This window comes from Enhydra lutris, unplaced genomic scaffold, assembly GCF_002288905.1.
Source record: "Enhydra lutris kenyoni isolate GAN:26980312 unplaced genomic scaffold, ASM228890v2 scaffoldscaffold17, whole genome shotgun sequence".
NCBI lineage: Eukaryota > Metazoa > Chordata > Mammalia > Carnivora > Mustelidae > Enhydra > Enhydra lutris.
The window spans coordinates 25,789,243-25,807,564 of NW_019154101.1; the positions used below are offsets into that span (position 1 = coordinate 25,789,243).

At 39.3% G+C, this 18,322-nt stretch overlaps 1 protein-coding gene across 3 annotated transcripts in view; it reads left to right on the forward strand.

Annotated features, from left to right (window-relative positions):
* The window catches only part of LOC111147611 (A-kinase anchoring protein 7), a 143,517-nt gene that overhangs the window by 94,987 nt on the left and 30,208 nt on the right, over nucleotides 1-18,322 (forward strand). The window contains exons 1-2 of one of the 3 annotated variants that reach the window (XM_022503768.1): nucleotides 7,541-7,589; nucleotides 10,011-10,079. The exons of the other annotated variants lie outside the window; for them this stretch is intronic. Coding sequence (XP_022359476.1) covers nucleotides 7,541-7,589; nucleotides 10,011-10,079 — 118 coding nt within the window. Of the gene's footprint in view, nucleotides 1-7,540; nucleotides 7,590-10,010; nucleotides 10,080-18,322 lie in introns of those variants that run through there. 3 annotated transcript variants of the gene reach the window in all.

Consider the following 18,322-nt stretch of genomic DNA (forward strand, 5'->3'; position numbering starts at 1 on the left):
TATGTACACTGTATGGGAGACTAGAAAGGTGAATCTTGATCTTGTTAAGCCACTGAATTAACTAACCCTAAAGTCATTCCATCTCTGATTATAGGAAATGATGAATCTCTTTATTTTTTTAACCATTTGGATCAAGAGTTTTTTGTTACTTGCTGCTGAGTGCTGCCCATTGGATACACATCTGGATTATGAAATAAATGTATTAACAGAAAATAGTCATAGTGATGTGATGTTGGGGTTTGGGAGTGGACGGTCAGGAAAGAAATCTTGAGATGTGGTTTTATTAAAGCACAGGGTTTATAATTTATAAAAAGCTGGTTTTATTAAAGCACAGGATAGGACCTGTGGGCAGAAAGAGTGGCACTGGGATTGTGAGGAGCTATTGATTATATACTTCTAAGTGGGGAGGGGCAGAGATAAAGGAAGTTTCCAAAAGGATTTTCATGTGTTAAAGAGGCTTTAAAGGATCCTGGAGGTCTGGCTAATGCCAAGGTTAGGTTGCTTTTTGCCTCTAGCAAAGCATTAACATTAAGGCAGTTGTGAGTTCCTTGAGGAATGTGGCTTTGCCTATCTCAACTACTTGTCAGTGGGAGGCTGCAAAGGTGTAAGGACACTTAATTTTATCTACATTTTTTTGCCTTTGTTTTCTACATCATCAGTATTTTGGTTTTATGTGTATTTCAACTTTTTTTTTTTTGTTGTTTAGTTTTGTTTATTGAGTGATTGATTTTAGTAATCTCTATTCCCGATATGGGGCTTAAACTCACCACCCCAAGATTGAGAGTCACCTGCTCTCTGGACTGAGCCAGCCAGGCGCCCTGGTTTTATGGGCATTTAAATAACTGTTGTCAAATGTTGTTAAAAGTGCCCATACACAGAATGAATACTGACACAGTATATCAGATGAATGTTACCCTGGGCCACGGTAGATCAGGACGGATACTGAGACCTGCCAAAACCAGTCATGATTTCACTGTCTTTCATCTAGTATAAGTGAATTTTCTTTTTGTTATTTTGGGGATTTATTTTCATTCTTCCTCATCCCTTTCACTGTTATTAGAGGAAAAAAAAAACCCTTTCATAGTAGTGCACTGAGTTATTAAAGCACCTTTCATTTGAGGTCTTCCAATCCTTTATATAGCAGGAAATGTGACTGTTGTCTCGTCCAAGGTCAAACAGTGGAGCATTTTTGAGCTAAATACAGATTGGGGATTTCCCAGATAAAGAATAATTAGGAACTATGAAAACCCCCAGTACATTAGAAAGTATACAACCAAATTTGTGTAGTTTACATTGTTAAATTGCAAACAGAATCACTCATTTGGTCCTATTAGCTTTTCTGAAATACATTTTTTTCCTGCTGTGAAGGATGATGCTTTCCCTCAGAAAGTCTCAAGGCATTAAAGGATTAAAAGCAGTTGAATAGGAAGGCAGCCCTGTTAGATAATACAAATACTGGCCAGCAGATTAAGTACATTCTTTGCTTTTGCTTTTTTTTTTTTTTTAAAGGTTTTAACATCCAATCATATAACTTGTCCTTGAGTTAAGTAATTCCTGTCGGTTTTTATGATTTCATTGTTAATACCTGAAAAGAAGGACAGAGTATAAAAGCAAGAATGAACGGCAGCTAACTAGAATAGATGACTGTTGTTGGCCTTTGTTCTCCTCTTCCTGCCTTGCCTTAATAAAACCGAACAATGGGATTTACCATAAGGTGATGCCCCTCCTGCCCCCATGAGCACATGCCTACAGATTTCTGCCGGCTACAGCTCTGGCCCTGGCTTTCTCTCTCACTTCCTTTGGTTGTACTTACTTTGGAGTACTCCTTGTACTCCAGTTTTTATGAGTTGTGTTTTCATGAACCTCACCTCAAGAGCCATTGTGATTATCATCTTAGCACACACTAAGTGCTTAATAAATAGTGGCCAGAAGCAAATTGAATTGACTAAATGGTATAATATAAATCGGAGGGCTTCAAGCAGGTAATGTAACCTGTCAGCCCATCCTCCAGCCTCCTACCTCAAGAGCTCTACTGCTGTCTGTTCTCTGAGCAGGAAAATAAATTCTCCTCCCTAATTTATTTCTTACCAATTAAGGGAAGGACCGCAGTGACATACATTGTTAAAGGCTGGGCCATGCACATAGAAAATAACTGACCACGGGAGCCTGGGAAGCGTAGTCGGTTGAGCATCAGGCTCTTGGTTTTGGCTTAGGTCATGATCTCAGGGTCCTGAGATCGAGGCCCCTGTCAGGCTGCACACTCTGCAGGGAGTCTGCTTGAGATTCTCTCTCTCTCTTTCCCTCTGCCCCTCCTGCTTGTGCTCCCCACCCACCCCCATCCAAAGAAGTAAATAAATCTTAAAAAAAAAAAAAAAAAGAAGAAGAAGAGGAAAAGATCCTCATAATAAACATGGAGAAAGCATTTGAAAATTGGCACTAGGTAGACATGCACTGCAGAGATTTGGAAGAGACTATTACAAATTGGTCAAGAAGGACTTCTTTTGTAACTCTAGTTATCTGCTAGTTTCCTCCCCTTCCGTAAATGCACATATGCTGTATGTGGTAAATTATGTTTTTCTCCTTGTGTTTTAAAAAACACATTTTCCCTTTAATTATATACTGAAATTCTATAGCATCTGGCAGTTTCAAATACAAATACCTCTAACTTTCAGTGTAAAAAAAAAAACACTGGAAGGAGAAATAAAAAGTCTTTGTTGAAAGTATGACTAACAGAGGAATAATGGTAAAAAAATATTCTTGGTTCCCAAATTTCACAGTTAGATCAAGATTCTTTTACCTGGTAATTAAAAATAGGCCTTTACCAGTGAGATTTACAGATAATCATTGAAGTTTTTCAGTTATGACTTTCTCAACCTCTTTTTCTTATAGACAGACATTCATAAGAACAACTTTCAAAGATCAATATTTAATCAGGTAGCTTCAGAACTTTGCCCTTTGGTTACAAAATGGCTGCAAAGATGTAGCACTAGGTAGAGAGGAAAGGAGCATTTATTGGGTCTGGGTGATAGATGCTTTGTGGATTGATTATTGAGAATTGAAATTTGGTTTTACAAGAACATAGAGAAACAGGATACAATATTGAGTATGTGCATCCAACGTTCTTAAGGCCCAGATAGTCTTTGGTACCCCGATGTAAACATAAAAAATTGGGATATATTCCAAAACAATCCAATTTTTATAAGTTGTGTTTTCATCAATTGTCAAGCATTTCGTGAACTTACATACATTTTCCCTGAAACTGTGACATTTCTTAGCATAACAGTTTCCATAAGTATGCCACCTGCTGTATGATGAAATCTAACTGAAGTGTGTCTCTTGTGCTTAAAGGCATATTTCCTAAGGGCTTGGTTCTAGAATTTGGAGGGATAAAGGATTTTTTTCCATCTCTTTACACTTCATGATTTAATGTCCTCTTTCTCTCTACTCTTTTTAATAAAGGAGTATTTGCTTTTTTCATTTCTTTCTCTTGTGTTTCTGTAAGTTGTCAATTGCAGATTTCCTTTTATTAATGAATTGGAGGTCTCAGAAGAGGCGGTAATCTGGACAGTTCTACAGATTCAGAGTCTTACAGTGGGATTTGTTCTTTACGTTGAGTCAGACTTTTATATAGTGAGGTTGCTCCAAAATCCAAGTATATGTGTTTTCAAATTGAAAATAATGCCACCCAGTGATACAGAGAATAGAGTTTTGGTCATACTTAAGAATTCTCTTTTTCCCTCAGGGGCAGTATTTTCAGAGCTGACCAAAGCACATGGAGAGGAGGCAGCAGGCACCCATTCATACTGTTTAGCTTCCTTCCTCCTATTTTAACCATTATAACAAGGGTCCAAGCAACTGTAGCAGACAGGTGTCTGTCCCAACCATGATTTGTTCATAGTTAGGCCTGGGAGAAAAGAAAACATGAAGAGGTGATAGCTTTAAAGTTATGAACATGATATCATGTCAGGTTTTCGCATTCAGGTTAAGTTCTTTTTTTTTTTTTTTTTCTTTCTAAAGATTTTATTTATTTGACAGAGATAGCAAGAGAGAGAACACAAGCAAGGGGAGTAGGAGAGGGAAAAGCAGGCTTCCTGCTGAGCAGGGAGCCCAATGCAGGGCTGGATCCCAGGACCCTGGGATTATGACCTGAGCCCAAGGCAGATGCTTAACGACTGAACCCCCCAGACCCTCCCATGGGTTAACTTCTTTTTAAAATCTTCTCCTAGTTATGGTAGATCTCTCTTTATGACTGAAAAGAGTCTGTTAATCCTCTAACCAAATCCCATTAATATTCTCAGGGATTCCTCACGACTGGTGTAAGTTGCTATTTTTCCTGGAAGGTGAATGCTTTCAGGGGCCATTCTGGCATTTCTGTGCCCTAGAGGAAGTCTACCCCACAGCTTGGCAGGGAGCAGAGCTAGGCTCCAGCTCTTATAAGGGATCTGCCTTCATAGGGTTATATTACTCATGCCCTATGAATAAAGGAATTTGGTGGCAAAATATGAGAAACCAAGACATTTAAACATATTACCATTGATCTTCATTAAATAGCTGTTTTTATGTGCATTATTCAATATTGTAGTAAGCTGTCTCATAAGGTATATACCCGATATCACATACAAATAGTGTTTAATAATACAGAACTCTGGGCTGAGGAGCTCAGGGTCTGTACAGCCAGGCAAAGTGAGTTCAAATCCCATTATTGGCCCATATTCTCTGAGAGGTTTTGGCTTAGTTTATTTTCTGAGCTCAACTTTTTCCATCAGTCAAAAGAGGGTAGAAATACCACCTACCTCACAGAACTGTGGTAGGGATGAAATGAGAGTAAATACAAAGCACTTAGCAAGACCCTGGCTTATAGTAAGTTCCAGAAAATCTTAGCATTTATCCTTGGTCAGCTTACTACTTGATTGTTTTTGCGAGATAGGGGAGGGGGAGGAGGGGCTTGTATCTTGTGCTATTCAAGTCAGTTACAGACTGTTGTATTCCCGAACAATTGGGTAAATGATGACTACTTTCTAGGTCCTTCTATATGGTAGCTATTCAACTTTGAGGAAGGGGGCATGTGATGGTGGGGGAAAAAAATAATCAGTTTTTCACCAGTATTTGCAACCTATGCATGGTTTGTTTTTCAAACAAACAAACAAAAATCCAGACATATGAATGCTTCTGTTCTTTGGAGTTGAAAATTTGGGTATATGGAAACTCTTAAGAAATCTATAGAAGGGAAATTACATTTAATTGTATATTTAATGAATCATCTTTATTGAAAAAAACATAAAAATATGCAACGTGAAGACCATTCCTGGAAATCCTGAGGGCTGAGACTAGCTGTGACCTAAGGTATGAAACTATAGCCTTCCATAACAGAGAAAGTCCTGAGTGAGAGGAAACCAGACTCCATCCTCTCCTTGAGGTTAAATGATATGCAAATCATTTGCACAATTCAAAGCCAGTTTAAAAATACCTGTCTTGAATTTTTCAGTTGTTTTCCTAATCTTGTATTATGGTTGGTTCATTCTTTTTTTTTTTTTTTTTTAGGATTTTGTTTATTTATTTGACAGGGAGAGAGAGAGATCACAAGGAGGCAGAGGGGCAGGCAGAGGGGGAGGGGGAAGCGGGCTCCCCGCTGAGCAGAGAGTCCCGAGATCATGACCTGAGCCAAAGGCAAAGGCTTAACCCACTGAGCCACCCAGGCGCCCCTGGTTGGTTCATTCTTAATGCTTATGAAAAAAAAAATCTTGGACATTACACATATGTATATCTGATATTATATATATTTTCCCCTTAGACTGCAGGATATCCCGAGGTAGATTCTGTAACTGATATTCTTAATTGCATGTTGTTAGAAGTAGTGCCAGTAAGAATTAATTAATAAAGTGAAGCTGGTGTAGGGTTCATTACAGCGTACTGTCCCCTGAGTGCTACATGTCAGGGAGGGGCCTTTTGGCTCCGAGTCCACATGTATAAGCAGTAACTCAAGATGGCAGCCCAGAGACAGGAGATTGCAACAGGAGGCGGAGAGATTCCTGGCTGGTGCTGAAAAGACGGAGGTGCAAACAGCTATAGTAATCTGTTCTCTGCCTCTTTCCTTCCTCCCAAACACTATCTACTTTGTAACAACAAGTTAAAAACTTTATAATGAACTTAACCTGATTTTCAGGTCTTACAGAGGAGGTTAATCCAAACTCTGACAAAGAGGTCATTATTTCAGAACTGCTAATACCTGGCAGATCTGGGATTCAAACCTCTGGCTTTCTCTTTCTAAAGGTTTTATGGCAACATCGACGTTGGTGATTAGGGAATGCTAGGACTTACTCCTTTTTTTTCAATGAAGAGTGTTGACTACAAATATTTCTTTAATGCACAAAATAATGTTTAACATTAAAAAAAGAATGGACAGCTTTTATTTTTCCAAACTGTGTTCTCTTCTTGTTCAGAGGGGAATGAAAGCAGGCATTCTGCATCTAGAACCACAGAAAGTTTTCACGATCATCCTTCCACCTCTTGGTTAATTGGTGTGTGTGTGCCTTGCTAGGAAGTAGAGGAGTACAGCAGGAATTTGGATGGTGTTTGTCTTTCATTCCTGTGCTGTCATAAAGTAAGGCTGTTCTCTAAGGGAACAGATTTGGAGCTGTTACTTGAAGTCACTTATCTCCTGTCATGAAGTTCAAATATTGTGTTTTAAAATTAGTCCTTGTGCTGTCCCTGAATTTGCTTACCCACACCTTGGATTCATTCTGAAAGGTGCTTTTATCTCTGCTCTTTTTCTCAGTGGTGCTTCTAGATTTGGGGAATTTTCTGGGCTAAAGACATACTTGATGCTCTGATTTCAAAATTCGTAGTATTGATTTACTAGAAGAACACAGGAGTGTTTCAGAAAGCAGACATTTAACTTTAAAAGCTACACTGTAAAGTGCTGACAGCTGGACTGTCCCCCGCTTTCCCTGTCATTCCTACAGTTGGTGCGGCTCGTGGATCGTCAGTGGTACTTCATTCAAGCTGCTTTTTCAGTGTTCTGCCACATCAGCTTCCTTATTTTTAAAACAAAGAACCCCAAATCTCCTGGGGTAAAAGAAAGCTCTTCCTCTTTAAGTAGCAGGCAGAAAATGTAGGGATTTTTTTTTTCCCTCTGAATTTCTCTGAATTATTATATTTGTCTGCAGGAGCGAGGACCACTCCTTGTGGTTTGTGCCTGATTATCTTTCTTCAAGACACACACAGTTCCCTAGGCTGTGCCCGTGGCAGGGAGCAGAGGCCGGAAGCTCTCAGCTGTGTGAGAATTGGGCGAGCATATGGCTACTTCTCTCCCTGCACGCTGGTCCCAGTGCAGTTGCCTGTGGCTGGAGGGCTGGGAGGTGGAGCCTTTCTGCTCAGCGCCGCGAGTTCCCTTCTCCTTTCTCTCTGCTGGCTGTGCATTGGCTCTTCGTGCTCTGAGTGGAATAGGCAGGGTGTGCTCACAGACCGCGGTGTAAACTGCAGTTTCTATTTGGGGTGCCCGGGGAGAAGAGCACCAGGAAGGAAAGACAGCACCAGTGCCATGGGCCAGCTTTGCTGCTTTCCTTTCTCAAGAGATGAGGAAAAAATCAGTAAGTGTGATTGTACCGTGCAGGTCCTAAGTGCTTGTGTGGTTGTCTTCCAGGGCTAGTTTTGGGGGTTTTTTTCCTTACGGGAACAATAACAGAAGAATGAGCTGTGATTTTTCCTGTGCATTTCTTAAAAGGATTGGTAGGTATGTGGTTAATAATTAACTGGGGAAAGTACAGCGACTCAATAAATAAGCTTTGTTAAAAATACAAAATCCTGAAAACTTATTTTTGATTTTCGTCTATTGCTAATCCTATAGCTCCTTCTTATCCCACTATTTAAAGTCAGAGTTTAGTTTTGACTTTCTTTAAATCACTGCATGCAATTTGCTATGTGGTATGAGCCAGACTTCATCTTTCTTCTCTGAAATTGGGATATTTTCAGAGCAGGGCTCGAAAATAACACACAGAGAACTCAAGCCGGCTCTGAAATGACGTATATTACACATTTGCAGATATTTTCACGTGTCCTCTGCTTTGTTCTCCATGGAGGGGACTCAGGTGTACCTGTAAGACAGCTCTCCACACAGAGGACGCTGCCCTGCTTCCCAGCAAAAACCTCATGCATATTTTTCAGCCGATGCCAGGCAGATTCAACATCTGCTTATGGTTGGGAAAACAGAACTCAAACTGATGACATTTGCATGAAATTCTTTTCCTCCCTGGATTCTGTGTATTTACTTACATTTTGGCTTTGTTAAAGACAGGACTAGCATTTTAATTTGTGTGCTGAATAGAACTGGCCTTACACTAGTTGCCCCCCAATACTGACTTTTTCGTGCTTTTTCATAAAATGTTTGTAGTCATACTTACTAAATTTGCAGTCATATTTCTGTCACATCAGGGCTTTCTTTAAATAAATTTTAATCGATCTCTGGAATCTCATGATATCTGCTTCAGATACCGAAGAGTCCACATCTGGCTTATATTTTCTGCTGCTGGTGCTTCAGGAAACTGGCCAGGGGCAGGTTTTAAAAAAACTGACACACATCCTATACCTGTTCCCTTGGGAAATAAGGCAGTTTTTATAAGAAATCATCGGGGAGTGCTTGGGAATGAATGTTGGGAGACTTTGGAGCATTTGATTAGTAACAAGAGCCAATAACTGTGCTCTCAGTTTTACTTGTGAAAACGATAGTGTACAACTCAGATGACTCTGAGCTCAAAGCCTGAGGTGAGTTTATAGCAGGATTGTTCGTTTTTATTTTATTTTATTTATTTATTTTTTTAACAATGAGCATCGGCATTACTTTGGCAGCCTGAAACTTTTCAGGTGTTTGTCAGGATGATTGATTTATAATTGCCAAGGGTTTTGGTTGATTGAGTCATTGCTTGAACAACATATCTAGCTGGATGGACAGAAGTAAGCATAGTAATTCTCCCCTTCTCCCTCTTGACCCTTCACCACTTTCCGTTCCACTGCTCCCTGTTTTCCCCTGGAACCCTGGCTTTCCTTCTCTTCTGCTTCCCTCCTTCCTCGTGTGTCAGCAGTCTTCTTGGTGCTGACAGAAGTCAGGGTTCACCTCATTAAGAAATTTGCTCTTCTCTGTTTTTCTTTATCTGGGATTGTGGGGTGCAAATTCTTGTGTTTTGTGCACAGTGCTTCTTCATATTAGTTGATAGGGAGTCATATAGACTGCCTTTTGGGGTTATTTCCTCAAGTTCCAAAAATTTAAAAAGAATTGAAAGCATTACGCTGTGTCTGAAGTGAAGTTCTAGTTCAGAAGTGCAAATGAAGGTTGATATCCGTGCATTCGTCCCCCTTTCTTCTCCTCCACCCTCACTGGCTGCAGACCTTCCCCTGTCCCCTCACCATTCTTGCAGTTGTCTTTGATTTTGACGTTGCTTCCCTGTTTTTCTCCTCACGATCTGCTCCACACTCCATCACACATCCCATCAGCCGTTTTCCGAATGCTGTGTTTAATTTCTCTGCTACCGGAGGGTCTAAAGAAGGGCGTCTCTGCCAGGCGCTGTAACACTGCTGGTAATACATATCTAACAGCACTTACAAAGGGGACTTGAGAAAAAAGTGGCAGAGAATTCATTGGCCATGCCTCAAGAAACGTGTAAATTAGCACTGGCTATAGATAGCCAGTCCATAAGTTGTGTTGGTAAAAGAATCCACAGGAGATGCTTGGGAGGGCCCAGCATTCTTCTGATGCTGCTGCTGGGTTGCACAGTAACCCCCGGGGCCTTGTTCATTGTTGCACCCCACCTAGCAGCCTAGTTAGCCTGCTCTGAGCCACATGCTCGGTGGGGACCGACTAGAGGCAGAGTCCAAAAATGCGAGGGCCTGCACCCTTCAATCCTGCTGTAAGGGATGATGGCTCGGGGATATACCTCCTCAGAGCGGCTCAAATTAGGGAGGACTACATGAGGTTCGGGTGAGAGTTTAAATTTGTGGATGTCATTCTCAAAACACAGGTGAGTTGGAAAGCCCGTCCTCTACCGTCCTGCAGAGATACAGACAGGATATACCCAGCTGGCCAAGTGGTAAGATTTAGTGACTCCTTGTCACTTTAGTGACTCCGTCCCACTGCTGCTGTATCCTGCTTTGAGCCTTGGTGGTGGTGGTAGATGGAAAGTATTCCCATTTCATTCATTTGTTAGTGTTACTATTTTAATCTATTGATCGCAAACAAGATGATTGTTTAATCAACTAGTTGTGCAAGGGCCCTACGTTTGTGTGAAAAGTTAACTGCATGCATAGCCAGAAATCTTGTTAATGGGGTGAATTGTCAAATACAGTAGAACCCATCATGGCTTGTTTCTCAGTTAATGCCACACAAAGCAACTATACCCTTTTTGTTTAAATCCCAGCAGTAAGCATTTTCTTGAGCTGTATGCTTTGGGGCCACAATAAGTAGAACATGCTGATAATAAATGCATGTTTCTTGCAAGATTAGTAAGTGCATTTATTGCAAGTTAAAACTCTATTGCTCCACAGGAACAATACACTTAATGTGAAACATTACTGTAGATATTGTAGGATTAATAGATATTGTAGATACTCTCAATCTGGTATTTCTTGGTGGATTCTTACATAGCATTTGTTTTCTTTGGATTATCTAATATCTTATAGTGAGATTTTTGGAGGGAATGTCCAGGAACAGGAATGTTACTGCATAGGCTTACTGACCATTGTACTTCATCAGTCTCATGAAGTAGACCTCAAAAGAAAACTTAAAAACGAAAGGCAGAGACCTCTGTAACAAATTAGAAAACATTCCACTGGCCCTTTCCCTTTTGCAAATTTTCCCATTTGGAAGTACATTGCTTTTATGTAGAATGAAATAGAGAAATGTCCAAAGATGAACCATACTGCCTCGTCAGCTAGTCAGGTTACTGTCACCGGAGGTTTTCAAGCATAGGATGAGAAACCATAACTAGGGGTGTGTAAGGGTGAACGGAACAGCTAATGAATGTATACACTGGTAACTTGGTTACTTTCTAGCCCTGATATTTGGTGATGCTGAAAATAAAATAGTGTGTATTTCTGTAAGACCCAGATTTTAATTTTACAAGTATGTGTCTTTTTATTGAAGTATAATTGACATACAATAGCATGTTAATTTTGTGTGTACAGCATAGGGATTTGACATGTGTGTACTTTGGGATCATAACTACCATAAGTCTAGTTACCATTTGTCATCAGACAAAGTTAACACAGTATTATTGAATGGATTCCCCATGCTGTTTATTTTATTGGTGGAGTTTGGTACCTATTGGTACCCTTCACCCATTTTATTTCCCCATCCCCTCCTCTCTGGCAACCACCAGTCACTCTGTATCTGTTGAGTCTGGGTTTTGTTTTGTTGGTTGTTTTGTTTTGTTGGTTAGCTTCCACATGTAAGGGAAATCAGCAGTATTTATCTTTCTCTGTGTGGTTTATTTCACATGGCGTAATACCCTCAAGGGCTGTCCATGGTGTTGCAAATGGTACTATTTCGTTCTTTCTTGTGGCTAAGTAGTATTCCGTGTGTGTGTGTGTGTGTGTGTTCCACATTTTCTTTATTCATCATCAACAGATACTTAGGTTGTTTTTAAAGCTTGGCTATTATAAATAATGCTTCAGTGAACATAAACATGCGTGTGTTTTTATCAAATTCATGTTTTTGTGTATTTTGTTAGATACTCAGAAGTGGAATTGCTGGATCATATGATAATTCTATTTTTAATTTTCTGAGGAAACTTCATACTGTTTTCCATGGTGGCTACACCAACTTGCATTCCCACCAACAGTACATAAGGGTTCCTTTATCTCCACACCCTCACCAAAACTTGTTATTTCTTGTCTTTTTGGTAATAGCCAGTTTGGCAAGTATGAAGTGATATCTCATTGTGGTTTTGATTTGCTTCCCCCTGATGATTAGTGAGGTTGAACATCTTTCAAATGCTTATTGGCCATCTGTGTGCCTTCTCTGGAAGAATGTCTATTCAGATCCTTTGCCCATTTTTAAAAAAGATTTTGTTGTTATTATTGAATTGTATGAGTTCTTTATATATTTTGGATATTAACCCCTATGGTATATGTAATTGGCAAATATCTTCACCCATTCAGTAGATTGCCTTTTAATTTTGTTAACTGTGCAGAAGCTTGTTTTCTTTTCTTTTTTTTTTTAAGGCTTTTTAAGTTTGATATAGTCCCATTTGTTTATTTTTGTTTTTGTTGTCCTGGCCTTTAGAGTCAAACCCAAAACCACATCACTAATGTAATTGTCAAGGAGCTTACCACTTATGGTTTCTTCTAGGAGTTTTATGGCTTTAGGTCTCACATTCGAGTCTAATTCATTTTGAGGTAATTTTCGTATATGGTGCAAGATAGTGGTTCCCTTTTTTTCCTTTGCATGTCACTGTCCAGTTTCTCAACACCATTTATTGACGATACTGTCCTTTCTTTATTGTATGTTCTTGCCTCCTTTGTCATAAATTAATTGACCACATATGCATGGGTTTATTTCCACTCTGTTCTGTTCTGTTAATCTGTGTGTCTGCTTTCATGGCAATATCATATGGTTTTTATTACCATAGCTTTGTAGTCTAGTTTGAAATGAGGAAGTGTGATACCTCTAACTTTGTTCTTTTTTCCCAAGATTGCTTTGGCTATTTGGGGTCTTTTGTGGTTCCATATACTTATTAGAATTAGATGATTTGTTCTAGTTTGTGAAAAATGCCCTTGGAATTTTGATAAGGATTGCATTGAATCCATAAATTTCTTTGGATAGTGTGGACATTTTAACAATAATAATTCTTTCAGTCCACGACTGTGGAATATCTTTACATTTATTTGTATCACTTTCAGGTTTTTTTTTTTTTTTTTTCATCAACATCTTACAGTTTTCACTGTACATACAGGTCTTTCACCTTCTTAGTTCAGTTTATTTTTAGTTTTTTTTTTTTTGGATCAAATTATAAATGAGATTTTTCTCTTGATTTCTCTTTCTAATAGTTCATTACCAGTGTATAGAAATGCAACAGACTGTTGTATTTTAATTGTGTATACTGTAACTTTATTGAATTCATTTATTAGTTTTAACAGTTTTGGGTATCCATTTTTGTTTTTTCTCTATATAATGTTGTGTCGTCTGTTAAACAGTGACAGTTTCAGTCCTTTCTTAGCAAATTGGATACCATTTATTTCTTCTTTATATCTTGTCTGAGTGCTGTGGCTAGGACTTCCAAAACTGTGTTGAATAAAATTGGGGAGAGTTGGCATCCTAGTCTTGTGAGTTTGTCATATATCGTCTTTATTATGTTGAGGTATATTTCCTTTATACCCAGTTTCTTGAGTTTTTATCATGAATGGATGTTGAATTTTGCCAAATGCTTTTTCTGCATCTATTGAGATGATCACGTGATTTTTTAAAAATTTTTTATAAACATATATTTTTATCCCCAGGGGTACAGGTCTGTGACTCGCCAGGTTTACACACTTCACAGCACTCACCATAGCACATACCCTCCCAATGTCCATAACCCCACCCCCCTCTCCCTACCCCCCTCCTCCCGGCAATCCTCAGTTTGTTTTGTGAGATTAAGAGTCACTTATGGTTTTTTACCTTTCGTTTCATTAATGTCACATTATTTGATGTTGAACCATCCTTGCATCCCTGCAATAAATCTCACTTAATGTTGATATATGATCCTTTTAATGGATTGTTGAATTCTGTTTGCTAATACTCTGTTGTAGATTTTTGCATCTATGTTCATCAGGGATATTGGCCTATAATTTTCTGTTTTTATGTTGTCCTTGTCTGGTTTTAGCCTCAGGGTAATGCTGACCTCATAAAATGAGTTTGTAAGCATTCCCTGCTCCTCGATTTTTTGGAAGACTTTGAGAAGGATAGGTATTAAATCTTCTTGGAATGTCTAGTAGAGTTCACCAGTGAAGCCATCCAGCCCTGGACTTTGTTTGTTGGAAGGTTATAAGTGTGTGTTTTAACAATACGTATATATTTTACTTATATATATGAAATATTTCTCAATATAGTCTTTTTGTTTGACATGAGTTACCAGGATAGTATTTGCTTCATAAATATGAGCCAATCTCAAGATGGTTTCTTTCTGATGATTTGGAATTTGGTGCTACAACATTAATATATGAATTGAGATAAACAGTGTTAATTTCATGTCTGGTGACTACTTTTGAACCTTAATTACCATGGTGGACATTGTTCAGTTACACTCAAGGAAGTCTGTATTTAGATTTTCTAATCCTCTGGAAGGCTTCCTAGAAATCCTGTAACCTTATCCTTTGCTCCTCTCATTTGTACTTAGATACACCAACTTTGAGGTTCTCTTTCATTTGTGCTTTCTATCTCCTCACAGATTTCAAGTGCTGCACATGCAGGACCCATGTTCTAGACCTCTCTTCATAGCTTCAGAGGCTAACATAGTGTGTTACCAAAAGGAGGCGTGTTCTAAATGTTTGTTAGTGAAGAGAATGAGATACATTTTCTGTTACAAGTATGCGAGAACGGGAGTCGGTCTGACATCAGTCTGTCAGAGGACAGAACTTGGAATGATTCTGGTTAATACTGTAACCTATAAAGAACTTTGGTTACTAAATGTACCAGAGAAGGATTTTAATATGTTCTCACTTAGATGCTCCAGCAGGTGTCCCAGGAAATGTGTGATAGGGAAACTGCCACTAGTGGGACAACAATGTTCACCCTGCTTCCTAGCCTGTAGAAATGCTTTTGGACACAGGGACACAGTGGAACTCCCGTTCTGCTGCTGCCTGTTGAAAACATATGGCCTGTCTCTTGGCATGAAGTTTTTACTATAGAAAGAGCACAGGACTGGGCATAAGGAGAAGTGGGCGAGAAACTCAGCTCTGCTCTTAACAGTCTGACACTGGGGAAATTACCAGCCTATGTGGGCCTTGCTTCCTCATTTTTAAGAAGCCGGGCTTGAACTACCATGATCTTGAAAGTTTATCGAGCTTCTCCCCATTTGTCCCTTCAAACTAAGACTCAAAGAAAGAAATATGATAGATAGAATGCAACTCTTTCTTCTTCCTGCTCTTTCTCCCTCCTTCTCCTCTCCCCCCTTCTTCTTTTTAACTTACTGAACGCTTCCTGTGTGTCAGGTACTACGCCAGGTAGGATCATTCAGAAAACTGCTTATGAAGAGAAACAGTTAAAAAATAAATGCTTCCTGCCTGCCCCAGTTAAGAGGGGGGAAGTGGCTGCAAGCCAGAACTTTGGAAGAGTTCTCAGATGCGTTTGTCCAGAGGTGCTGGGGGACCAAGAGCTGGCCGGCCGTAGGCTGGGACCCCACTGCCCCCTTTCTGAAGCAGGAAAGCACAGTGAAGCCAGCCGTGCTCTGTGTAACCAGAGACTCCATTTTGTGTAAGATTCCTGTGGGTAATACTGTGGCGGCACCAGTAATGGTGTGTGATAGAAAGCATTTAACCACAGTCACTAAAGATTAGATTTTTCCTTTACTAAATAATGTCTACCCAAGAGGTTTATGTTTCCAAAATTAAGTGGAGGAAAATTAGTGCAAATTCTCATAGTTACCATTCCTGTCTTCACTCCCTGATTCCCTTTGCTAATTCATAGGCTATCTAGTAACTGTATTGCTTTTTGTTACTGTTATCAGACCTTTTTACAGTTTTCCTCGATTGTCTGATCAAATGCTGAGTAATTTTCATTGGGAGTACAGAGGTTGTAGAATTTTTCCCAGCCCCTGGTGCATCAATGACTGCTGTGAGCTCTACCCAGATGTCCTGTCGAGCAGTGTGATGTGGCCTGTCCCTATGTCTTCTTTCCTGGGTGAGGGCCAGGGGAAAAAGGAGTGGAGAATCTGATGTACATAAAGGTTTTGGCTAATGGAAGAATGCTTCCTATATTACCCCTTCCTGGGGCATTTGCATTTGAGCAAGGCTCATTATCCCAAGTGCTCTTGGGAAGTATTTGTAGTAAAATAATAAAATAAATTAAGCAGCAGTAATGACTAAGTCCAAAATAATCTCTAGCGGAGAAATTTCAGGCAACTAGTAAAACTCTTTCAGGGCATCTGATAAATCACTTTCTATAGATAATTGCCTTCCTTTTAATTAAGTTGGCCTTGCCTAATATGTAGGTCTTTCAGCTTTCATCTGCAAATTTCTGATACTCACAGTAAAGAAACTCAAAAGAGCCCTAAAACTCTCAGTGCTGAAAACAAAGGGATTTTGAGGGCAGATATACTCAGCTTATATCTTTGGTTCTAAAATCTGCTATGTAACCTCTCTCAGCCTCTGTACCTTCATCTTAAATATCTACATATTATGAGAATTAAATAAGCTAACATATATAAAAATGTCTGACACTGTGGTTGGCATGTAATAGACCCAGTAAATATCATTTCTCTGTAACAAATGAGTGTATACTGTATAATTATAGTCATTTTAGAAGTCAGCTTGGCAGAACCATGGTTTTATTTCTGTCGTGCCCAGAAGGAGAAAAAAAGGACTTACAATTTCAGGCCTTGAATTGTTGAGTAGACTTATCGGTATGGCATTTTTTCCCTTGGAACACTCCCTTGCCTTCTCGTTGGGGTCTGTCCATCAGGATGCCTAAATCTCTGTTTTAGGAAAGATGTGTGGTCCAAGCAGAGTCTACTGGGAGTCTTCCCTAAGACTTGATAGAAGGTCTGTCTTCCTTTTGGGTTGTGAGTGGAAAAGATGTAATCATAAGATTGCCAAATGGTAAGGAGTCAGTGGGAGTCTTCCTGAGAATGAAACCAGCACAGAAGAAAGGAGGCCAGAGAGAGAGAAAGAGCCAGTCCTCGTGATAATATTTGAGCCTCTGAGTTCTGCTATGATGAAGGCCTTCTTCATTAAAGCATGAAGCATTACATCCTCCTCTTTCTTTGCTTAAACTTGCTTGAGTTAAATTTCTGTAACCTACAACCAAGAGGCTTCAGATACTATTATAGAGGACACTCTGTATCTATAAGAGTAGACCCATTCTGGGAAAAATATTTACAAATCTGGTGAAGAAGTAAAACTCAAAAAGAAGAAGAAGAAGAAGTAAAAACTCTGATTTCTTCTGAACTTTCATGCTGTATTTTAATGGCAATGAAATTTAGCTTCAAGCAAGAGCTGTTATGAAGAGTAATTCCATCCACTTCAACTAATATTGTTAAGCACCATACATTTGGAAAGCTCTGAGCCAGGTGTTAGGGAAGGTGCAATGATGATACGTGGTCCCTGTTGTTGGAGGATTTCTTTTTTTTATTAATTTATTTATTTTTTTAGTTTCTCTTCAGTGTTCCAGAATTCGTTGTTTATGTACCACATATTCATTCATTGTTTATGTACCAAGCCCAGTGCTCCATGCAACACGTGCTCTCCATAATACCCACCACCAGGCTCACCCAACCTCCCACCCCCCACCCCTCCAAAACCCTCAGTTTGTTTCTCAGAGTCCACAGTTTCTCACCGTTCGTCTCCCCCTCCGATTTCCCCCAACTCCCTTCTCCTCTCCATCTCCCCATCTCCCCATGTCCTCTGTGTTATTTCTTATGCTGAATGATTTCTTTTTAATTTTCATTTCAATTAAAATTAATTTTCATTTAATTTTAATTTTTAAAAAGAGGTTTGTTGGATCCCGGTGTTTATTGTGGCCTAAGTGGAAGAAGCCAAGATAAAAAGTCTTGTTGTTCTCGGTCAAACAAGCAAAGTCACACCCCTTCCATACCAGGGAAGTTACGTGGCTGTGTCTGCCAAGTCGAGGAAGAGTGAGTTAATTGCCGCTGAGAGTGGGGGTTGCCTTAAACCTCTGTCACAGGCAGTGGTTACAGCTTGACGCAGGCAAACACCATTCCTACAAAAAACATTTTAGAAAATAAAGTTTCGTATGACAAACATTTATACTGCCAGAAGTACAAGTTAAGAGAATTTGGAATTATTAAAACCAGCCTTTCCATTATATAGTCAAGTTCTCTGCTCTTAGGAAGTAGTCATAGACAAAAACTGAACTGTATGATGAAAATAAAAAGAGCAAGCATAGTTTTAGCTTAAAGTCTGTGGAAACTGGGATATAAAGAATGTTAATTTTCCTAAAGTCTGAGTCAAAGATATTTGAAGTTTATAATTTTGTTTCTACATACTGCCCCCAAAACTTGTGAGTTTATTCAAGTACATTTGTAAGCCTAAGATATATATATATATATATATATATATATATACACACACACACACACACACACACACACACACACACACACACACACACACACACAGA